Source organism: Trachypithecus francoisi, unplaced genomic scaffold, assembly GCF_009764315.1.
Source record: "Trachypithecus francoisi isolate TF-2019V2 unplaced genomic scaffold, Tfra_2.0 Lachesis_group10, whole genome shotgun sequence".
NCBI lineage: Eukaryota > Metazoa > Chordata > Mammalia > Primates > Cercopithecidae > Trachypithecus > Trachypithecus francoisi.
This window is the reverse complement of record NW_022681455.1, coordinates 108,473,344-108,498,232: the sequence shown is the minus strand read 5'-3', so window position 1 is coordinate 108,498,232 and position 24,889 is coordinate 108,473,344. Positions and strand designations below refer to the sequence as shown.

Sequence of the window (24,889 nt, the reverse complement as noted above, 5' to 3'; positions counted from 1 at the left end):
CTGCCTCATCTCAGCCGCGAACCCAGCAGCTGTCTGTCTCAGGGCCTCAGGCTGCATGCTGTCTTCACCTGGCTGGATCCTCAGGTTCTCAGGATAAAGGACACTTGCTCAGACTCCCTCTTAGCCCCCAGTGCTTCCAGCAATTATTCCGGCTGTAACTTGAGACTGCAATTTCATGTTGGTTTATTATTCCCATGAGATCATGCTGAGCTGGATGAGCCCCAGTGCCTGGTGCTGCACATACAGGAAGCACTCAGCAGGCACGGGCTCAGCGAGTAAACAACCCACAGTGCTGCCGGATGGGTGCCCTTTCCTGAAGCTGCTTCCAGGCCTTGGGGCTTAGCCAGGTGAGTCCTTGCGTCCCTGCATCTCCTAGGAGCACTTTTGGCACAGGCTCTGGGGCCTACCCAAAGGGTAGGCAGCTAGGACCTTTCCTGAGCATGCTGCAGATGACTCAACAGGAATGCTAAGGATGCCATCACTTTCCTTCCTGCCAGCTGAGGTCTGCCTGTTCCACCCGTGGTACCCTTCACCTTGAGGAACCCCTGAACATGCCAGGGATCTGAGAGCCCACCTTCAGGGCAGGTGTACAGCCATGTAGCAGACACACACACACACTGACTACTGCTACCCCCAGTCTGGCTCCCTTGACTTCCAACTCTTCCCCTACCCTCTTCCCCACTGCCACAGAGAGGTGAGGCAGGGAGAACATGCTTCCACCTTCCTGAAGAAGGGCTGGGGCTACCTGCAGCTTCTGTCCTCACCTACTCTTTGGAAGGTTATTCCAAGTTTTACTGAGCTGAAGTGGGAGCAACAAGGGAACCACATTCCCAAACACACCTAATAGGGTCATCCTCATCAGTGGGCCAGCAGCACCCAGTGACTCTTGGGGAGACACTGGGCCTGAGGAGGAGGAAAGTCAGGGTCCAGGAGCATGCAGCCAACGGAGGCCTATAGATGCCTTACTATCCAAGGGCTGTGGGTGGGCGCAGAGAGCAACAGCCCTCCCACACAGGCAGGTAAGTCTCCTGGGGGCTTGTGTACTTCAATATTCATATTGAAGGCCAGGCACGGTGGCTCACGCCTGTAATCCCAGCACTTTGGGAGGCTGAGGCAGGTGGATCACAAGGTCAGGAGATCAAGACCATCCTGGCCAACATGGTGAAACCCTATCTCTACTAAAAATACAAAAATTAGCCGGGCATGGTGTGTGCCTGTAGTCCCAGCTACTCAGGAAGCTGAGGCAGGAGAATTGCTTGAACCCAAGAGGCAGAGGTTGCAGTGAGCCAAGATCGCACCACTGCACTCCAGCAACAGAGTGAGACTCCATCTCAAAAAAAAAAAAAAAAAAGATTCATATTGAGGTATTGAGACCGATATTCAGGGCAACTGGACTAGACGGCTGCCACAATAGCTTTTGGATCACAGCTCAAGAAAGCCCCAAAAGCCAGGAGCAGTGGCTTCTGCCTGTAATCCCAACACTTTGGGAGTCTGAGGCAGGAGGATTGCTTGATTCCAGGAGTTCAAGATCACCCTGGACAAGATGGTTAAGACTCCGTCTCAAAGAAAAACACAAAATTTTAAAAAATCTTTTAAGAAAGAAAGCTCCATGGTTGCCCCCTGAAGACAAGGAACCACTACTGGGGCAGCCAGTCCAGACCACAGACATTCACTGTAGCCCCCATTACCCACTGGAGAGACAGAAAGAAGCTTGATGGAGACAACACACACACAGCTGAACAGAGTGGGTCAGGGGACACCTCTGCTGCCTGCTGGCTTTCTACAGTCTCCAGGAAGAGGAGGACTCACTAGGAAGCACGCTGCAGCTCAGCCTGGCCTGTTGCTGGAACAGCCCCAAGACAGGGTTGACAGCCCAGGGTGTCCCAACAGGGCTGGGACATGGATCCTGCCCCTGCCCCTTGGTCCAGCCAAGACAAAAGAGGGGCAACTCCCCTACAGAGGCCAGGAGCCTGAACACGGATGGACTGGAGGTCTCACCACTTCACATCCACATCCAGCCAAACCGTAGACCTGAAACTCCAAACAAGTCACCAGTGCAGTCTTAGAGGGGCCTCTCCCCAGACCAGCCCTATAGGCTTAAGTGTCTCCATCTTCAGAGTGGCACATGCTCACACTAGCAGGCATGAACCCCTGCTGATCGCGGAGCAGCAGCCAGATTGATCCCTCTCCCCCTGCTCCCCAAGATTCTCGCCTCACCAATTACTGTGGACGTGTGGCTGTCTGCAGAATGCAGATGGACTCATTTGTCTGAGGACTGGCCTGGCCTCTCTGGCAGGTCCCAGCTCTCCCCATCTCTGAAGAGCTGTGAGCAGCTGGGCCAGGTGGATCCCCCAAGCCAAAGTGACTCAAGTCGTCCTGACCTGGCCCCCAGCCTAACCCTTGTACACAGAGGAAGCTACAGAAGAAAGTCAGGCTGAACACAAGAAGGTGGTCCCCATCCAGCTTACTGACAGTGAGGCAGGGGCTTAAGATGACCTCCAGAAGAGCAGCCTCTGGAAGCCCTGCTGAGGCCTCCCACAGGGCTCAGAAAAGTAAGGCTTTCCACACTCACCCACAGCCAGGCTTCAGGCCCCACATCAACTCAGCATCTCCTAAGAAAGCACTCAACATTAGCAGCCCAACCCACCTGCTTCCCCTGGAGCCACGTAAGTATGTGTGTCAGCCAAGGACTGACTGGCTGGAAGCATTCTAAGCAGGAGAAAAGGGCCTTACAACTCAGTGGCTCATGCCTCTAATCCCAGCACTCCAGGAGGCTACTGCGTGAGTGAGGGCTGGGCCCTGCTTCAAGAGAACAAGCAGGGTCTGTGGGAGGAGGGCATCACCTCCACTCTGATTCCGACCATCAAGCTGGCTGCCTTTCTGAGTCCATGGTCCTCAAAAAGTCCTTTTCCCCTTGCACTTAGGGTACCTGCTCCTGATGTTGGAACAGCAATGATGCCAATAGTGGGTATGGGGAGGGACCTCTTCCGTGAGCACCTCCTTACCAACTGGACTTCCTCATCCCCCTACCCATGATGGGCTCAAGCCACTCCTAGGCAGTGGAGTCCTACTCCCCCTGGAGAGGGAGAAGCAGCAGAGCAGGAAGGGCTTTCTGCTCCCGCCCGAGGAGCCCCTGCACCAACCCTTTTCATTTGCTCTAGCTCTAATATCTGGTACAAGCGCCTGGAATGAACACTACTCAAGCCACTGCCAGCAGTCTCACCTTGAGCCAAAGGGCTAAGGAAACAAAGAACAGTGCCAGCTGTCTAGCACAGGCTGCAGACAGAGGAGGAAGCTGCTGCTTTCTGGCAGCAAACACAGCTTACAGGGTGGCCCTAGACTCCTCTAGCAGGCAGGGCTGCCTACTGGCAAGTGAGCCTGGGAGAGAAAGGCCCCTTGGTGTCTCTTCTGAGTGGCATCTAGGATAGGTTAAAGGGTTAGACTGCAAGCCCAGCAACCTGAGTTCTAGTTCTACCTTCTCTATTGGCCTTACAGAAATCACACTGCCTTCACTTTTGACACGAGGAAGGGGCTGAATGTCATGAACTCTAAGTCACTTCCAGTTTCTAAAGTCCTGGATTCCTTTTTCTCCACCTTTTCCTTCATATGGCCACATACGAAGCACAGAGTCTAGCATTTAAGCTGACCTCTTGAGCCCTGAGCGCCTTATCTAACCCATGATGATTCTGGGGCAGGCTGGCTGGCAGAGAAGGTGGCCCCACCACAGCGCTGCTAGAGAAGGGATGGGAAGGGAGGAAGAAGCCTGGGCTTTGCTACCATGACTCAGTTCTTCCCTCAGCTCTATTTCAAGATGTATTTTCAGACCCACTATTCCCACCTTCAAAGGCCTCCTTTCTGTACTTACGTGGGCCTGAATGAGAGCAGAGAAAAGGGCACAGAGGAAATTCTGGAAACAGAGCTTTGAGTTTACTCAGGAAAGCAGCATGACAATAAGAACTGTGATGCTGCCCACGACGAAGAGCATCCGCAGAATTAGACACTGTGTGGCAGCAGAGCCAGCATCCCCTCCTCTGGTCAAAAACCCATCATCCTGGTGTCTGGGCTTCCAGACCAGACAGAATCTACCACCCTGGAATCCGGCAGAGGGTGGGTGAGGGGCCAGCAACAGAAAAGGGAAGGGTGTGGGAGGAGAGAGTCTGAGGAGAGAAATAGAGGGAAGAGAATGCAGTTTTAAAAACAAGAATTAAAAAAAAAAAAAAGAGAATAAAGATTAAAATGAGAAAAGGCGGGACAACTTAAAGGTTAGTAAAGCTGCATTCTGAAACTTGAAATGGGTAACAGAATGAAATCGTGTGCCCCCACCTGTCCCTGCCCAGAGCCAAAGTGGAGGGGAAGGAGAGGAGGGAGACAGGGCACAACTCAAGATCGAGAAGGATGCTATTTGCTAGCTTTGCAATTGGCCTGTGCCACCAACATAGTGATATCTGCTTTTAACAATGTCCTGGAGTAGCCCTGGAAGGTTCCAGATTTAGAAGCCTGCTGCAGCATAATCTCTTTTATCTATACTCATCACAGGTTCCACTGAGGCCAAGTGGTTCCCAGGGCCCAGCCTGGATTTTTGTTTTTTGTTTTTTTTTGAGAGACAGAGTCTCGCTCTGTCACCCAGGTTGGAGTGCAGTCGCGCGATGTGGCGCGATCTCGGCTAACTGTAACCTCTGCCTCCCAGGTTCAACGGATTCTCCTGCCTCAGCCTTCCAAGTAGCTGAGACTACAGGGGTGTGCCACCATGTCTGGTTAATTTTTTGTAATTTTTTGTATTTTTAGTAGAGACGGGGTTTCACCGTGTCAGCCAGGATAGTCTCCATCTCCTGACTTCATGATCTGCCTGCCTCGGCCTCCCAAAGTGCTGGGATACAGGCATGAGCCACGGCACCTGGCATTTTTTTTTTTTCTTTTTTTGAGATGGAGTTTCATTCTTGTTGCCCAGGCTGGAGTGCAATGGCACGATCTCACTGCAAACTCCACCTCCTGGGTTCAAGCAATTCTCCTGCCTCCGCCTCCCAAGTAGCTGGGATTACAAGCGTGCACCACAATGCCCAGCTAATTTTGTATTTTTAGTAGAGATGAGGTTTCACCATGTTGATCAGGTTGGTCTCGAACTCCTGACCTCAGGTGCCAGCCACCTTGGCCTCCCAAAGGGCTGGGATTACAGGTGTGAGCCACTGTGCCCGGTCTTTTTTTTTTTTTTTCTTAAACTTCCTCCCATCCTAATTTCTGAGGCAGTTTGGAGGCTCAGCGGCTATAACCGTCTCTGTCCCTGGAACCCCAGGCATATAAGACTTGGCTCAGGCCGGGCGCGGTGGCTCAAGCCTGTAATCCCAGCACTTTGGGAGGCCGAGACGGGTGAATCACGAGGTCAGGAGATCGAGACCATCCTGGCGAACACGGTGAAACCCCGTCTCTACTAAAAAAATACAAAAAATTAGCCGGGCGAGATGGCGGGCGCCTGTAGTCCCAGCTACTCGGGAGGCTGAGGCGAGAGAATGGCGTCAACCCGGGAGGCGGAGCTTGCAGTGAGCTGAGATCCGGCCACTGCACTCCAGCCTGGGCAACAGAGCGAGACTCCGTCTCAACAACAACAACAAAAAAAAAAAAAAAAAAAAAAAAAAAAGACTTGGCTCAGGGCCAGCAGACAGTCAACATGGGATGGCAGGAAGAACGAAGACATGAATGTGACTGAGCCTTCTGTTCCAAGCTGGATGGGCCACAGGAAGCAGAGCTCTCTGGGCACCACACGTCTACCAAGGGACATCAGGCACGATGGAGAAGGGTAATCTTGTGTGATGGGAGGACTGACCTGGAAAGGTGAGCCTGGAGGGGCACAGCCAGTGAGGTTGGCTGGACCAGGTCACCATCAGCTATGCTATGCATTTGAGAGCAAGCCTCCACCTCAGTAGGGGTGGGAGGAGGCTGAGCATGGGAGGCTATGAGTGGATCTAAAGAGGTCAGGGCTGGGCACAGTGGCTCATACCTCTAATCCCAGCATTTTGGGAGGCCGAGGCAGGAGGATCACTTGAGGCCAGGAGTTCAAGACCAGGCTAGGCAACATAGTAAGACCCTATCTCTACAAAAAAAAAAACCTAAAAAATTAGCCGGGTATGGTGGCCCACACCTGTAGAACCAGCTATTCGGGAGGCTGAGACAGGAAGATGGCTTGGGCCCAGGAGTTTAAGGTAACAATGAACTAAAATCACACTACTGCACTCCAGCCTGGGCTCTACAAGACCTTATCTCTATTAAAAAATAAAATAAAATAAATAAAAATAAAGAGGTCAGAATGTGGGAGATATGACAGCCCAGCAGCTCCCAGAGGAACTCGAGGGCCCAGTGGCGACAGAGCCTGTGAAGGGCAGTGCTGTCCAGGTGGAGACAGACAATGAAAAGACAGGAGAGGGAGGGGATGGCTGACGCACCAGGGATGGCTCTGAGCACAAGCCACCACACCCTGCTCTTTGTTGGCAAAGCCTCAAGGGCTGGAGGTGGAAAAAGTGATGAAAGGCAGCTGTGACACAGGCTGACGTGATGCTATGGGTGGTGAGCAGGAACGGCTGAATGCAGCAGTGTTGGGGGGTGGGTCTGCTCCTGCCACTACAGGGAAGCTGCTGCTCTCTGGAGTGTATGCAACCAGGGCAGCAGTGACAAAGGGAAACCTAGAGGACAGGGCTCTGGGGAGCCCAGTGGTGGCACAGAGGTGACACAAGATGAGGCTGCTGCTCTTCTCCTCAGAGCTGCCTCCGGCCTCACATGGAGAGAGCTTCCCTCTGCCTTCCTGCCAGAGGTCTCCAAGGGCAGGTCCCCAACCACAGTGACCAACTGAGGGTCCACTGCCTCCATCCAGTGGCCTAAACCATGCCACCTCCCAGTGACCAGGCAGGAATCCAGCCTGAGGGCATCTGCTCCTGCAGTGAAGGAGGGAGACTTAATCTGTTGAACGCGTCATGTTTTGGTGAAGTGGGGATGGCTTTTCCCGAGGGAACCTTCCTGGCCAGGTATGGGGGCATGTGATCATCCTGATGGGATCCTCACACACAGACAGCACCAGCATACGGCACTTGACATGCAGCAGCCCCAGCAGGCCGGCAGGGAAGGAGGGCTTAGGGACAGATGCCTCATAGTGAAGGATTCTAAACTGATTTGTGTTTGCTCATGCTGTCAGCTATTGAGACAGTCGTGGAAAAGCCATCCTCTGACTCTGGGAGCAGGGGCCATTGAGAAGAGAGGTGAGCTGATGGGTCCATCACAGTCCCCACACACACTGAAGGTGAGAAAAGTCAAGCAACTGAAGCATTCAGGAGAATCCAAGCATAAGCCAGGAAACACAATCCCTGCCTCCCTGCCTCCACTCTGCCACCAGCATATACATTTGGTCTCCTGCTCTCCAGACACCCAGACAGCGCTCCCCATGACTCTGGGATGAGGTCCTATCCCTGCTCACATGGCTGCTCCTTGTGACATATGGGGGGAGGTGAGGGGCAGGGAGGGAGACATAAAGTCAGAGCATAGGACCAGGATGCATAACCAAGTCCCGTCCCCTAGAGAGCACTGAGACATGCCACATTCTCTGCATCTCATTTTATCTTCTACATCCCAAGGCATGTTAGAGTCACTTTAAGAAGTGGGGAGGCTGGGCATGGTGGCTCACACCTGTAATCCCAGCACTTTGGGAGGCTGAGGCAGGCAAATCACCTGAGGTCAGGAGTTTGAGACTAGCCTGGCCAATGTGGTGAAACCCTGTCGCTACTAAAAATACAAAAACTAACCAGGTGTGGTAGCTGGTGCCTATAATCCCAGCTACTCGGGAGGCTGAGGCAGGAGAATCGCTTGAACCCAAAAGGTGGAGGCTTTGGTGAGCCAAGATCACACCACTGCACTCCAGCCTGGGCAACAGAGTAAGACTCCATCTCAAAAAAAAAAGAACTACAGGTAGTCAAGCTCACTGCCTCTTCAGGTATATTTAGCCCTAGATCAATGTATGGTCAACCTGCAGACCAGACACCCACCCCTGGGAAGCCACCTCCCACCAGCCCTTGTCACCCAGGTAGTAGCAGAGTGGTCATGAAGGTGGGCATCCTCTCCCAACAGTGCTCTGTCCCCTAACCAGCAGCACTCATAAGGCTCTGTGAGAATTTCTACCCAAGCCCCCCTGTTCCTGGTACAGTCACCTGGGCTCACCCACAGCTCAGAGACTGCCCAAACAGAGGAGGGTGATAATTCAGGATGCTGAATGCAGCAGACAGCAAAGCTCCTAATCGCATCACTCTAATATCAATCCTACAAGAGCCCCTTCATCTGTCCTGCCTCTAGGAATAGAACTCTTGACAAAAGCACTGACATCAAGGGTGCACATTTCACGTCAAGTAAATCACAGACTCTCCGCATTGGAGGACCCTGACAGTCCTCTACCATGAGTCTGCAGCTGATGACTCACCTTCTGTGCTGTCCTTTAGAAACAGCTCCTCCAGGCCTCCTAGGCCTCCTGTGATAGGAAGCCTCCTCTCAAGGTGACTGTGTCCTCAGACTGCTCTCATATTCACATAGGTCTCTCCCAACCTGTGTCTCTACCCAACTTGCAGCATGCCCTCATGCCCTCTCCACTCCAGTGCCTCTGGGTGCTGGGTAAACATTCAGATTTCTCCTTTCCGGTAATCCTCTCCTCAGCATTTACTCCTCTTCCAAGAGTCTTGTATTTGCCCTAAAAGTTGACAAGCACACACCAGCCCTGGGCCTTTAAGTCTTCCCACTGCCTGTGCCCCCAGGCAGCTGTGGCCAGCAGCCTCCTAACTGCATCGCTAGCAGGCTCTCTGCTTCTTCCTGGAGTCTGGCCTCTTGAGGGGAGCACTCCACAGGCTGCACAGCCTGTCTGCCTGCCAGCAGTCACATTTGGGACCCTTCCCAGGGTGTCACCAATAGCCACTGGTGCTTCCCTCAGGAGAAGCCAAGAGAAAGTTCCCCCACCAGTTATCACTTATAAATACTCCAGTTCAACCTAGCACACAGGTACCACTGTGTACTAAGCCTGGACACGACAGTGGAGAGCATATGTACTGATGTACATGCTGTCCTCAAGGACCCTACAGGCTAGACAGGAGAGATGTGTCCACTGATCAGCGGCCAGAAAGTACTGAAACAAGAAACCAGCAACGTGCTGAGGCACACATACCAGGGAGAGCAGACTGCAGCCCTAGACAGGCCAAGAACTCTGAAGCCAAGACAGCCTGGAATCAAATCCCAGACCTGCCACTCTCCGGCTGGTAGACTATGGCCAAGTTACGTAACCTCACCATCCTCAGTTTCCTTATCTGTAAGGTGGGGGATTACATACCGCCTGGCAGGGTTGTTGTAGACTGGAGGTGGGGGGTGCAGAACGTCCAGCCCTGGGTCTGCTACTCAGTAGGCACCACACAATGGCAGTAGGCAGCATTATTTCTTTTTTTTTTTCTTTTTTTTTTGTTTTTGAGACGGAGTCTCGCTCTGTCGCCCAGGCTGGAGTGCAGTGGCCGGATCTCAGCTCACTGCAAGCTCCGCCTCCCGGGTTTACGCCATTCTCCTGCCTCAGCCTCCGGAGTAGCTGGGACTACAGGCGCCCGCCACCTCGCCTGGCTAGTTTTTTGTATTTTTTAGTAGAGATGGGGTTTCACTGTGTTAGCCAGGATGGTCTCGATCTCCTGACCTCGTGATCCGCCCGTCTCGGCCTCCCAAAGTGCTGGGATTACAGGCTTGAGCCACCGCGCCCGGCCGGCAGCATTATTTCTAAGCAACTAAGACCGATACTGGGAGCAGCGTGAACAGTTGAGGCAGAAGCTTGGTGTGGAGAGTGAACAGAGGTAATGGCTCAGACCTGTGGTATGCAGGGAGTGGGGTGGGGTCTAGGGCACGGGCTTTGGGCTGGGGGATCTGGAGTGCCAGGATGGCAGGCAGGACCCCACCTGCCCTCCAGGTCAGAGGGTAGCCCGGAATGCTCTCCAAGTCTGCCCATACAAACTGATGTCCCTCCTGCAGAGCTAGGGCTCTGCCCCATACTCCTTCACCTCCTCCACTGTGGCTTACATATGCCATGTGGATCCCATCCCTGGGATCCCTGATCTGCCCCAAACATCCCCAGGAGGCCAGGATGGAATTATTCCAATAGCCTCCAGTTAGCCTTCCTCCTGCCAGGCTCCCTTCCCACTTTCTGCTGCCTTCCTCCTCCACTACCCAGAACCTAGAGGGCTCCTCCCACAGTGCAGAGGGCTCCCAACAACAAACACCAGGCCTGCCCCAGCCTCTTCAACCTCTGCTCCGTCACTCCCAATCTGTTTATTCTGGAGCACTCAGCAATGCTCCCCTCTCTGGGCCTCCTCCTTCTCAAAGCCCATCTTCTGCAGGAAGCTTTCTATTCAAGTCCATGGAAGCCACTGAGCCTTACAGAGAACTGTGGCTGCATGGACAGAGCCCACAGGAAACAGGCACACCAGACCGGGCCTGGTATACAAGGGACAGCACTCTACCGGGTCAGTGAACAGGAAAGGTGCCCCTAGAAAGGCATCAAGCGCCATGAGACACTCGCTGGTGAGGAATGCATACCTCCAAACACTGCTGCGTCGGAGGTCCTTCATTCACACAGCAACATCCCCCTCACCATGGCACACACTCTCTCTCTCAGAGGTTATCCCAGCAGAGCCTTGCTCTCTTACATGGCCTTCCTAAGGGCAAATGCCTATTACACATACAGGACAGATGGCTGGAGTGGGTGGGGTCAAGGCCCAACCACCTGACCTGAGCACCACAGTCCATGTTCCAGACTGTCCAGGGCCAGTGGCTCTATGCCAAGGCCTGTGTTCACGTGTGCCTGCCAATGCAGGTTCATCCTATGGCCATTCCCTATTCTAGTTCCTTACCCCCAGGCAATCTCAACTTCCATGGATAGGAAGAACAGGCCTTCACGTCTCTTGCATTTTCCCCAGGTGTGTGCAGGTGTGCTTGTGGGTGGGCAGTGGCCAGGAGAACAACAACAAAAAAGCCTGTCCTAGTGTCCTGGGATAGAGCTATGAAAGCATGCCAGGTTGCTGGCAGGAACTTGAAGGAGGTGCTGCCTCCTCTTACCAGGAGACTGTCTAGCTGTGAAGTGAATACCTAGAAGGAGTGATTGCTGGGTCCCATTCTAGCGATGTCTGTCCTCACCGCCATGCAGAAACGTAAAGAGAAACCAGGGCCCTGCCAGGGAGTGGCAGAGGCTGGTACTTCTCAGACACCTGATGTTCATGCACATGCCCTGGAATCTCATTAAAATGTAGATTCTGATTTAATAGGTCTTGTGGGGCCTGAGGGTCTGCTGGACTGGTCTCCAGCTGAGAGAGCCTGATCTTATGATAAGGACCCCTCCCCCAGGAAATGTCCCAGACAGACCCCTCCCAACCCAGAGCTCTCCACAGGGGGTGGTAGAATCTGATTTTTGGGGTCAGGCAAGCTCCCGGTCACAGATTAGGGCCACCAGAGTCTGCCAGGATTTGCCTCTGGAGCTGGGAACTGATGCTTTTCAGTTCCAGGTAAAGCGTAGTAGAAGCAAAGGCAAGGAAGTGCCTCCCCAAAACACACACACACACTCTCTCTCTCTCTCTCTCTCTCACTGACTGTGAGCCGCAGAGTCCTGCCCTGTGATTCCAGCAGAGCAGCAAGCAGAATCTAAGAACCCAGTCTTTCAGCTACAGTAGGACTGGGCAGGAATCCACTCCCCACCCCGTTTGTCATTTTCCAACCCTCAGGTAATCAATAGCCAGTTAGCAAGACTATGCAAGCTCCAATTAGATAAACTGCCAGGTCAACAACTGCCAGAATCAGGAAGTCAGGCAACCCTACAGGCTTGTAGCAGAGTCTTTCCTCCGTCAGCACATCTTGGGAAATCTCTTTCCCTCCCTCCTGGGCTAAGCTCAATGCCCCCCTCTGCCAGCTGGACCCTCAACAGCCTGGCACCATGCAGAGCTCCCAGAACACAATCACCTTCTTAAACTTCAGACATTCCCAGATCTATCTTAAAATTTCAGTTTCACCAGGCGTGGTGGCTCACACCTGTAATCCTAGCACTTTGGGAGCCTGAGGTGGGCGGATCACCTGAGGTCAGTAGTTTGAGACCAGTCTAGCCAATATGCCAAACCCCCACCTCTCCTAAAAATACAAAAATTAGCCGGGCATGGTGGCACACTCCTGTAATCCCAGCTACTCTGGAGGCTGAGGCAGGAGAATCGCTGGAACCTGGGAGGTGGAGGCTACAGTGGGCTGAGATCATGCCACCACTCTCCAGCCTGGGCGACACAGCGAGACTACGTCTCAAAGGAAAAAAATAAAATAAAATAATTCAGGCCAGGAGCAGTGGCTCACGTCTGTAATCCCAGAACTTTGGGAGGCTGACGCAGGCAGATCACCTGAGGTTGGGAGTTCGAGACCAGCCTGACCAACATGGAGAAACCCCGTCTCTACTAAAAATACAAAATTAGCTGGGCATGGTGGCACATGCCTGTAATCCCAGCTACTTGGGAGGCTGAGGCAGGAGAATCTCTTGAACCCAGGAGGCACAGGTTGCAGTGAGCCAAGATCACGCCACTGTACTCCAACCTGGGCAATAAGAGCAAAACTCCATACCAAAAAAAAAAAAAAATTCAGTTTCAGCTACAACCTCACATGGTTCTCCAGAGCCTGCTATCAGGACAACTGAACTTCCCGCGTGCCCTGCAGGGTCCTCTGACGGACCTCAGCTATATATGAACCTGTCCCTCAGACCACTGCCCCTAGGCCTGCCTCCTGCTTTCTCCCTCCTATACTTCTGTGGCTGTCATTCCCTTTTTCTTCGTCTAACTCCTCACAGCCATGCTCCAAATTCCAGGTTCCCTCTTCTCTAAGACTGTCCCTGACCACCCCAGCCCATTTTTAAGGCACTTGCCTAAAAACCTGCTCCTAAAGCATGTTCTTATAGGTCAGTGTTATCAACACCACCTGGTGTTTGTTAGAAATGCAGACCCTCAGGCCCCACAAGACCTATTAAATCAGAATCTACATTTTAATGAGATTCCAGGGCATGTGCATGAACATCAGGTGTCTGAGAAGTACCAGCCTCTGCCACTCCCTGGCAGGGCCCTGGTTTCTCTTTACTTTTCTGCATGGAGCTGAGGACAGACATCGCTAGAATGGGACCCAGCAATCACTCCTTCTAGGTATTCACTTCACAGCTAGACGGTCTCCTGGTAAGAAGAGGCAGTACCTCCTTCAAGTTCCTGCCAGCAACCTGGCATGCTTTTATAGCTGTATCAGAGAACACCAGGACAGGCTTTAAAAAAAAACAATTTTTTTTTTAAGACAGGGTCTTGGCCAGGTGTGGTGGCTCACACCTGTAATCCCAGCACTTTAGGAGGCTGAGGCAGGCGGATCACCTGAGGTCAGGAGTTCAAGACCAGCCTGGCCAACATGTTGGAACCCCATCTCTACTAAAAATATAAAAACTTAGCCGTGCGTGGTGGCACGTGCCTGTAGTCCCAACTACTTGGGAGGCTGAGGCAGGAGAATCACTTGAATCTGGGAGATGGAAGCTGCAGTGAGCCAAGATGGCACCCCTGCACTCCAGCCTGGGTAACACAGCAAGACTCCATCTTCACACAGGCTGGAGTGCAGTGGCACATTCACAGCTCCCTGCAACCTTGAACTCCTGGGCTTAAGTGATCCTCCTACCTCAGCCTCCTGAGTAGCTGGGACTACAGGCATGTGCCCACACCTGGCTAAATTTTGTTTTATTTTGTTTTGTTTTAGGATGGAGTCCCACTATATTGCCCAGGCAGTCTCAAACTCCTGGCTTCAGGTGATCCTTCTGCCTCAGCTGAGATTACAAATGTGAGCCACCATGCACAGCCTGGGAGAGGATTTTTTTGTTTTTCTTTTTTTGAGACAAGAGTTTCACTCTTGTTGCCCAGGCTGAAGTGCAAGGGCACAATCTCAGCTCACTGTAACCTCTGCCTCGCGGGTTCAAGCGATTCTCCTGCCTTAGCCTCCCAAGTAGCTGGGATTACAGGCATGTGCCACCATGCCCGACTAATTTTGCATTTTTAGTAGAGATGGGTTTCACCATGTTGGTCAGGCTGGTCTCGAACTCCCAACCTCAGGTGATCCTCCCGCCTTGGCCTCCCAAAGTGCTGGGATTACAGACATGAGCCACCACGCCCAGTTAGGCGAGGATTTCTTTTTGTTTGTTTGTTTTTGAGACGGAGTCTCACTCTGTTGCCCAGGCTGGAGTGCACTGGCACCATCGCGGCTCACTGAAAGCTCCGCCTCCCGGGTTCACACCATTCTCCTGCCTCAGCCTCCCGAGTAGCTGACACCACAGGCGCCCGCCACCACGCCCGGCTAATTTTTGTATTTTTAGTATAGACAAGGTTTCACTGTGTTAGCCAGAATGGTCTCTATCTCCTGACCTCATGATCTACCTGCCTCAGCCTCCCAATGTGCTGGGATTACAGGCATGAGCCACCGTGCCCAGCCTTGGAAGAGGATTTCTTATCTCCAGTTTATAGCTACAGATTGTGCCAACCTGATGGCCAATCCATATCTGAGAACCAAGTAAACATCAGGGCGTTGCCCCAACGTTACTGAGGGGATCACCATCAGGATCAAGGGGCTCATCTTTAAATTGTTCCCTCTGTCACCACCTATGCCCGCTCCTCTCACACTTCCCAGTGCCTTCTATAGACACCAAAAGCTCACATTTGCCATGATGATGCTGGGAACCAAATTATCTGAACCTTGAATCAAATCTAATTAGACTGGAATGGTCCCGAGTGTGATAGTTAATTCACTGTTGGGCACTCCTGACTTTTAACTGAGTATTGGGGACTGTTCTCTGGCTTCGCAGGCTCTCATTCAGTACCAGTATGGTCCTATTTACCGCCCAGTGCTATAAGCATGTGACAGTCAGATTTTCTGCAGAACCCACCTGTCCACTTAAAACCTGAGAATGACAGTGGGCCAGGACTGAGTTCTCTACAATGCTGACCACTCTGCAGTAAGCACCTGGTGGTCTGCAGTGGCCCCTTCACCCTGAGGCCCACAGATCCCAGTTACTGGTACAAATCTTCACCACCTGCCTGACCTACTCAACCATCTCCTAAGAGTGGTACAGACAGACACCCTCCCCTGTGCCTGCAACAGAGCCAGCCTGAGGAGGAAAGCTTCCCTCCCTTCCTTGTGCCACCTTTGAGAGGCATAACATGGGGATGCCCCTAGGGAATGCAAACCCCCTCCCCAGCAGGAGGAAGTCCTCAATGGATCCCATAGCCACATCTGGAAGCTGTCAGGGAAGGTGATACAGCACAGGACCTCAAGTGCTAAAGGCAAAGTAAGTGGCGTGAGGCTGTTAGGTGACCTTTTTTTTTTTCCTTTTTTTGAGCAGGAGTTTCACTCTTTTTGCCCAGGCTGGAGTGCAATGGCACAACCTCGGTTTACTGCAACCTCTGCCTCCCGGGTTCAAGTGATTCTCTTGCCTTAGCCTCCTGAGTAGCTGGGATTATAGGTGCCCACGCCTGGCTAATTTTGTGTTTTCAGTAGAGATAAGGTTTCACCATGTTGGCCAGGCTGGTCTTGAACTCCTGACTTCCAGTAATCCACCTGTCTCGGCCTCCCAAAGTTCTGGGATTACAGGCGTGAGCCACTGCACCTGGCCAGCTGTTGGGTGACTCTTGAAGGAAATGCTGGCTGAGGCCAGAGAGGGCCCAGCCCATACCCCTGGGAGGAAAGCTGGGCCACAGAAGGGAGCTCTTCCAGAGCTCCTTCCCTTCCACAGAAGATGTACAAGAGGCATGGATAGCACCTCAGCAGGTCCATGTCTGAGAGAAACACCCTATGGGGAGCCCCCTAGAAGAGGGAGCTCTCACTGCCTGGGCAAAATCTTGTCATCCTGCCAAGCTCACCTCCCTCCCACATAAAGCTGACACATACTCTCTTCTTCACAGCCTTCCCAGCACACCACTAGGCTTCAGCTGCCATGCTTGCTGCTTCCTACAGTCAGCCTTGTCTTTTACCCAGTCAGCATCCTTCCTAAGGACCAATCAGCCCTCACTTTTTCTGTACCTTCCTTCGGCTCCCAATGGTGCTGAAACCTCACACATTTTGGGAGGTATCAGGACTATCAATGGATCCAAAGACACAAACTGACAGCCTGGTGGTTGAATCTGACCTGCAGGTTAGTGTTTGTTGGTGCACAAGAAGCTGCTTAAATATGTGAATCAGAATATTCTAACATTTTAAGATTAGACTTTCTGGCCGGGTGCAGTGGCTCACACCTGTAATCCCAAAATTTTGGGAGGCCAAGGTGGGCAGATCACCTGAGGTCTGGAGTTCGAGACCAGCCTGGCCAACATGGCAAAACCTCATCTCTACTAAAAATGCAAAAATTAGCTGGGCGAGGTGGTGCGGGCCTGTAATCCCAGGTCTGTAATCCCAGCCATTTAGAAGGCTGAGGCAGGAGAATCGCTTGGACCCAGGAGGTGGAGATTACAATGAGCCAAGATTGTGCCACTGCACTCCAGCCTGGGCAACAGAGCAAGACTCTATCTCAAAAAATAAAAGATCAGATTTTCTGGCTTCTCTTCAAAAAAAAAAATCAGATCTGGACATATGAGGTCCTCATTGTGTGGCAAAACTGGACAGAGATGAGAAGCTGCTTTCTGAGATGGGCATGTTCAGTCTAGCTTGGCTGGGGCCCCACAGAGCAGATGCAGATACCCACATACTTTCAGCCCACCCCTGAGCTCATCTGCAGCTGCGGCACACTGCTTGGTGCCTGGCAACAGCTTCCCACCGCCAGTGCCTGCATCTCTCTGCTTCTCTGCCTAAAGACTTTCTCTAGCACTAGTTGGTATCAGGACAGCCCAGAAGCACCAGGGATTTAGTGCCCTCAAAGAAATTCTTTTTTTTTTTTTTTTTTTTTGAGACGGAGTCTTGCTCTGCCGCCCAGGCTGGAGTGCAGGGGCCGGCTCTCAGCTCACTGCAAGCTCCACCTCCCGGGTTCACGCCATTCTCCTGTCTCAGCCTCCCGAGTAGCTGAGACTACAGGCGCCTGCCTCGTCGCCCAGCTAGTTTTTTGTATTTTTTAGTAGAGACGGGGTTTCACCGTATTAGCCAGGATGGTCTCGATCTCCTGACCTCGTGATCCGCCCGTCTCGGCCTCCCAAAGTGCTGGGATTACAGGCTTGAGCCACCGCGCCCAGCCAGAAATTGTCAACCCATGAAGTACAGGAGTCGGTGGATTAAAAAAAAAAAAAAGAAAGAAAGAAAGAAACTCACGTTCCTGCTCTTTGGTGGTACAACTGTGAGGCACGTTCCACATGGTTATTACCATGGTCTCCAGTGGCCCACAGTGGCAGCCACTTCTCAATATACTCTACTGACTTTCTCCCTTTCCTGCCTCGCTTTCCCCACTCCTTCACTTGCAGTTACTCAAATCACATCCTAAATAAACTATCTGCTCCTAAGTCCTTGTCTCAGGGCTCACCTTGAGGGAACCCAAACTACATTGTGATAGTCTCACTTTGTCCCTTTTACATGACCTACCTGGCCCTCATGAGCATGGCCCTGAGGACATACCTCTGACTGAGAGCTGCAGGAAATACCCACCTCCGCAGGTGCCTCCCCAACATGCTGGGACAGGGCAGCACAGACTCACCTCCCCAGAGTAACTGTACTTGCCCCTGAGGATCTGCCGGTACAGCCGGGTACGGTTGTCATCCTCAAACGGCATGGTGCCACTGAGTAGGATGTAGGCAATGACGCCCAGCGCCCACATGTCCACTGAGTTGGTGTAGGGCTTGCGGACCAGGACTTCCGGGGCAATGTACTCAGGCGTGCCACAGGTGGTCTTCATCAAGCAGTCGTCACCCTTCTTGCGAGCACTGGCCAGGCCAAAGTCGGTGATGATGATCTTGGAGTCAGTGCCTGGATGGTAGTAGAGCAGATTCTCAGGTTTGAGGTCTCGGTGTGTGATGCCCAGTGCATGCAGATACCGGACACCATCCAGCACCATCTGCAGCACCCGTGTGGCGTCACGTTCGGTGAAGGAGCCCTTGGCAATGATGCGGTCGAAGAGCTCTCCACCAGTGGCCAGCTCCATCACCATGTACACCCGCTCCTGCGTCTCGAACACCTCCACCAGCTGGATGATATTGGCATGACGCACCCGACGCAGCACACGCAGCTCCGACTCACACACCTCCCGTCCCTCCCGGTACTTGGTCTCAATCATCTTGATGGCATATGGCTGCCGGGTTGCCCGGTGCTCTACACGTACCACTCGGCTGAAGCTGCCTCGGCCAATTAGGGCCTTGATGTCATACTTAGCTGTCACACGTGGGTCAAACTTGGCCCTGTACTTAGCTACCCTGGCCCTGCGTGGTGGTTCTGAGGGAGGCTCCGTGTGGCCAGCAGTCGGGGGACTGGGGCAGGGGTGTGCATATTGACTTGCTGCTGGGAACCCAGCTTTGGCAGGGCTAACACTGTCCACCTCTGTGATGAAGTGCTTGTACACATCACTCTTAGTGCCACTGAAGGGCTCCACCTTCTTGACCAGATCCAGCTGGACATCCTTGGGTGGCTCGGGAAGGACCTTGCTTGTCCCACAGCCCATCACGGACACGAGGGCATCCTCTCCAGCGAGGCTGGCAGGACCTGCTCTGAAGGCAGTGCCCCGTCTACACCTACACACAAAGAGAGAACAAGTCAGCACAGCCAGGACAGCTGTAAGGAAACCAGCCGTCCTCCTCAGCTCTCCCTCTCCAGAAACCTAGTCTCATTAAAACCGAACTCCTGGACAGGCGTGATGGCTCACACTTGTAATCCCAACACCTCGGGAAGCTGAGGCCGGTGGATTACCTAAGGTCAGGAGTTCAAGACCAGCCTGGCCAACATAGTGAAAACCCATCTCTACTAAAAATAGAAAAAGTAGCTGGTCATGGTGGCACATACCTGTAATCCCAGCTACTTGGGAGGCTGAGGCACAAGAATTGATTGAACCCAGGAGGTGGAGGTTGCAGTGAGCTGAGATTACACCACTGCACTCCAGCCTGGGCGACAGAGCGAGACTCTGTTTCAAACAAACAAACAAAAAACCGAAGTCCTGGCTCTCATTTATTTCCCTGGTCAGGAGTATGGCTTTGCTGTTCAAGAGCCCAGACTCAACATAGGGTCTAGCTGAAAAGCTGGCCTGAGCATCACGGCTTTTTTTTTTTTTGATACGGAGTCTCGCTTGAGTGCAGTGACGCACGGTCTCTGCTCACTGCAAGCTCCGCCACCCGGGTTCACACCATTCTCCTGCCTCAGCCTCCCAAGTAGCTGGGACTACAGGTGCCCGCCACCACGCCCAGCTAATTTTTTGTATTTTTTTTTAGTAGAGACGGGGTTTCACCATGTTAGCCAGGATGGTCTCAATCTCCTGACCTCGTGATCTGCCCGCCTCAGCCTCCCAAAGTGCTGGGATTACAGGCGTGAGCCACCACGCCCAGCCACATCACGGCTTTGACTCATATCTCCCTGGGCCTCAGTCTCATGCTGCTCTTCAACCCTGAGAGGGGACAGGAACACGCACAGCCTCAGCCGTCAGGGCGCCCACCCTCCTCACTCCTCTGCCTGGGCCCCTTATCCTAGTTGAAGTCCCATGTTTCTAAAATGTTAAAATCATTCCTCTTATTATTCTGACTCATCTTTTCTGAAATGGGAGTGTGAAGTGTTGGAGGCCTACTCCCTAACTCCACAACCCACCAGGGCTCAGAAAGCTGCTTCTCCAAGGCCTCCTTCATGGATATCTTTCCCAGCCCTTTAGGCTTCCTACAGGGGTTGGTCCCTCTGCAACAAACAACAAACCACTTCCCTGGGGCTCTCCCTCATTCTCCTGGAAGGCTTCCACTCCTTTGCTAATGCACCGTCCCCACCCTAGCAGTTTAACTCCCTATTCCAGGGTCTCTCACTTCCCCACCACACTACATGGATGGCTGAAATCCCACACAAGGCCCAGAGCTGCTGTAATCAACTCCAGTGAACTTGGGACCACAAGCCTCAGCACTTGCCACCTGGTGACTGCAAAACTTGCCTGGTCTTCATTCAAGAGTCAGAGGCGGGGCCGGGCATGGTGGCTCATGCCTGTGATCCCATCGCTTTGGAAGGCCAAGGCAGGCAGATCACCTGAGGTCAGGAGTTTGAGATCAGCCTGACCAACATGGTAAAACCCCATTTCTACCAAAAGTACAAAAATTAGCTGGGCGTGGTGATGGGCGCCTGTAATCCCAGCTACTTGGGCAAGAATCGCTTGAACCCGAGAGGCAGAGGTTGCTGTGAGCTGACATTGTGCCACCCCACTCCAGTCTGGGCAAGTGAGACTTCATCTCAAAAAAAAAAAAAAAAAAGAGTCAGAGGGGCTTGAGCTCAGAGAGGACACTGGCAGTTTCACTCAGATTTAACTCAGGATGAAGATAAGGGTATTTTGCTTCCTTACAATGGGGATTCAGGAGCCCTTCCAGTTTGATTCCCAGAGATGTTCCAACCATGAACAATACTCTGGGGCTGGTGGGGCCCCAGACAAGGTGCAGTGCTGAAGTTACTGCTTTCCAGAGGTACCACCTTTCTAATGAGAGGGCTCTTCTCTATGTCTACCCGAGTGCTCCAAGGGTTGAAGAGAGCTAAGGATTTCCTATTAATTATGACACACAGGCTGAGCCCAGTGGCTCACACCTGTAATCCCAGCACTTTGGGAGGCCGAGGTGGGCAGATCACTTGAAGTCCAGAGTTCAAGACCAGCCTAGGCAACACGGTAAAACCTCGTCTCTACTAAAAATACAAAAACATTAGCTGGGCGTGGTGATGCACACCTGTTTGTAACCCCAGCTACTAGGGAGGCTGAGGCAGAAGAATCACTTGAACCCAGTGAAGGTTGCACTGAGCCAAGACTGCGCCACTGCACTCTAGCCCGGGCAACAGAGCGAGATCTGTCTTAAAAGAAAAAAAAAAGGCTGGCCACAGTGGCTCACATCTGTAATCCCAGCACTTTGGGAGGCCGATGCGGGCGGATCACGAGGTCAGGAGATCGAGACCATACTGGTTAACATGGTGAAACCCCGTCTCTACTAAAAATACAAAAGGCCGGGTGCGGTGGTTCACGCCTGTAATCCCAGCACTTTCAGAGGCCGAGGCGGGCAGATCACAAGGTCAGGAGATTGAGACTATCCTGGCTAACATGGTGAAACCCCGTCTTTACTAAAAATACAAAAAATTAGTCAGGCATGGTGGCGGGCGCCTGTAGTCCCAGCTACTCAGGAGGCTGAGAAAGGAGAATGGTGTGAACCCAGGAGGAGGAGCTTGCAGACTGCACGCCACTGTACTCCAGCCTGGGACAAAGAGCGAGACTCTGTCTCAAAAAAAAAAAAAAAAAAAAAAAAATTAGCCAGGCATGGTGGCGGGCGCCTGTAGTCCCAGCTACTCGGGAGGCTGAGGCAGAAGAATGGCATGAACCCAGGAGGCAGAGCTTGCAGTGAGCAGAGATCACGACACTGCACTCCAGCCTGGGCAACAGAGTGAGAGTCCGTCTCCAAAAAAAACAGGCTGGGTGTGGTGGCTCACGCCTGTAATCCTAGCACTTTGGGAGGCCAAGGCGGGCGGATCACCAGAGGTCGGGAGTTCAAGACCAGCCTAGCCAACATGGTGAAACCCCGTCTCTACTAGAAATACAAAATTAGCCGGGCTTGGTGGCACATGCCTGTAATCCCAGCTACTTGGGAGGCTGAGGCAGGAGAATCATTTGAACCCAGGAGGCGGAGGTTGGAGTGAGCTGAGATCACGCCATAGAACTCCAGCCTGGGCAACAACAGTGAAACTCTGTCAAAAAGAAAAAAAAATTATGACACACAGAACTGGAAGACGAATGATCAATTCAGATAAAACATTTATTAAATATCTAGTAGAGGCCGGGCGCGGTGGCTCAAGCCTGTAATCCCAGCACTTTGGGAGGCCGAGATGGGCGGATCACAAGGTCAGGAGATCGAGACCATCCTGGCTAATACGGTGAAACCCCGTCTCTACTAAAGAATACAAAAAACTAGCCGGGCGACGAGGCGGGCGCCTGTAGTCCCAGCTACTTGGGAGGCGGAGGCAGGAGAATGGCGTGAACCTGGGAGGCGGAGCTTGCAGTGAGCTGAGATCCGGCCACCGCACTCCAGCCTGGGCGACAGAGCCAGACTCCGTCTCAAAAAAAAAAAAAAAAAAAAAAAAAAAAATCTAGTAGATACCAGGGGCACAGGAATAAATAAAACATGGTCCAATGTAGGTTATATTTTAACACACACACACAAACAAGTAGAAGATGGTCAATTGACTCACAATCTAAATAAAGAGAAAAGCATAAAAAGAGATAATTTTTTTTTTCTTTTTTTGAGACAGAGTCTCCTTCACCCAGGCTGGAGTGCAGAGGCACGACCTCAGCTAACTGCAGCTTCTGTCTTCCAAGTTCAAGCGATTCTCATGCCTCAGCCTCCCAAGTAGCTGGGATTACAGGCACCTGCCACCTCGCCTGGGTAATTTTTGTATTTTTAGTAGAGAGAAAGGGTTTCATGTTGGCCAGGTTGGTCTCCAAATCCTGACCTCAAGTGATCTGCCAGCTTTGGCTTTCCAAAGTGCTCGGATAACAGGTGTGAGCCAGTGCGACCAGCGAAAAACATAATTTCAATATAACACGGTAAGTGTTAAGTTTAAGAACCAACAGTAGATAACGTAGAGTGAAGCCGGGGTGAGGAAAACCTTCCTGAACAAGGTAACCTCCATGCTGAATTTTGAAGCAAGAATGAGTCAGATGAGGAAAGGTAGGAATGGTGTTTCAGGGGGAGAGAATAACACATTGTAAAGGCTCAGAAACCCAGAGTAACATCCTGTGTCTAGGAATGGGCAGTTTGGTGGTATAAAGGCAGGAATGTGGAGATGAAGTTATAGAAGGTCAGCAGAAGCTAGTTCTGCAGAGCAACACAAGTGAGGACCAGGACCTATCTGGGAAGTGAAGGAGAGCTACCAAAGAGTTTACGAGAAAAGAGGCAATCAGATCTTTGTTTAGAGAGAAGGATGAGGTTGACCTGGAGGAGGGTCAAAGTGGATTAAAAGGGCCAGTAAGAGCTGGGCGCGGTGACTCATGCCTTTAATCCCAGGACTTTGGGAGGTCAAGGTGGGCGGATCACGAGGTCAGGAGATCAAGACCATAGTGGCTAACACGGTGAAACCCTGTCTCCACTAAAAATACAAAAAATTAGCTGGGCATCGTGGCAGGCACCTGTATTCCCACCTACGCGGGAGACTAAGGCAGAAGAATGGCGAGAACCTGGGAGGCGGAGGTCGCAGTGAGCAGAGATTGCGCCACTGCACTCCAGCCTAGGCGACAGAGTAAGACTCTGTCTTGAAAAAAAAAAAAAAGACCATAAGAGTGTGGTGTCCCATTGGCCAGGTGTGGTCATCCCAGCACTGGGAGTAATCCCAGCACTTTGGGAGTAATCCCAACTCTTTGGGAGGCTGAGGTTCCGGGGAGGATAGCTTGAGTGCACGAGTTCAAGACTAGCCTGGACAACACAGTGAGACCCTGTCTCTACAAAAGATTTAAAAATTAGCTGGGTAGGCTGGGCACAGTGGCTCACACCTGTAATCCTAGCACTTTGGGAGGCTGAGGCAGGTGAATCACCTGAAGTCGGGAGTTTGAGACCAGCCTGATCAACATGGAGAAACTCTGTCTCTAATAAAAATACAAAAATTAGGCTGGGCGCGGTGGCTCAGACCTGTAATCCCAGCACTTTGGGAGGTCGAGGTGGGCGGATCACAAGATCAGGAGTTCGAGACCAGTCTGACCAATATGGTAAAACTCCATCTCTACCAAAAGAATACAAAAATATTAGCTGGGGCCGGGCGCGGTGGCTCAAGCCTGTAATCCCAGCACTTTGGGAGGCCGAGGCGGGCGGATCACAAGGTCAGGAGATTGAGACCATCCTGGCGAACACGGTGAAACCCCGTCTCTACTAAAAACTACAGAAAACTAGCCGGGCGAGGTGGCGACGCCTGTAGTCCCAGCTACTTGGGAGGCTGAGGCAGGAGAATGGCGTGAACCCGGGAGGCGGAGCTTGCAGTGAGCTGAGATCGGGCCACTGCACTACAGCATGCCTGTAATCCCAGCTACTCGGAAGGCTGAGGCAGAAGAATTGCTTGAACCCGGGAGACGGAGGTTACAATGAGCCGAGACTGCGCCACTGCACACCAGCCTGGATGACACAGTGAGACTCTGTCTCAAAAAATATGTAAAAAAATACAAATACAAATACAAAAACTAGCCAGGCATTGCGGCAGGCACCTGCAATCCCAGCTAATCTGGAGGCTGAGGCAGGAGAATTGCTTGAACCTGGGAGGCGTAGGTTGCAGTGAGCCGAGATCACACCACCGCATTCCAGCCTGGACAACAGAGTGAGACTCCGTCTCAAAAAAAAAAAAAAAAAAAAAATCAGCTGGGTATGATGGTACGCACCTGTAGTCCCAGTTACTTTGGAGGCTAAGGCAGGAGGACTGCTTGAGCCCAAGAGATCAAGGCTGCAGTGAGCTATGATCACACCACTGCACACCAGCCTGGGTGACAGAGCAAGATTCTGTTTTAAAAAGGAAAATTAAAAAAAGAATGTAGTGCCCCAAACAGTGGAGTGGAATCGAGAGAGAACAGCAGCAGAACTTCCATGCTGGGTGGAAGGGAAAAATGAGGACAGTACCCAGTCCCTTGCACAGCTCAGGGGCAAGTGGTCAGGAGTGTAGCAGGAAGCACAGATTTGGGAAGCAGTGGAAAGAGTTCAGTTTTGGATGT

General features: G+C 52.2%; 1 protein-coding gene across 1 annotated transcript in view; it reads right to left on the bottom strand.

Moving 5' to 3' along the window:
* Positions 1 to 24,889, bottom strand: part of PSKH1 (protein serine kinase H1) — a 39,598-nt gene that overhangs the window by 3,151 nt on the left and 11,558 nt on the right. Inside the window, exon 2 of the mRNA XM_033219742.1 lies at positions 17,699 to 18,725. Within this exon, the coding sequence (XP_033075633.1) occupies positions 17,699 to 18,655 (957 nt within the window). The 5' untranslated portion in view covers positions 18,656 to 18,725. The remainder of the gene's footprint in view (positions 1 to 17,698; positions 18,726 to 24,889) is intronic.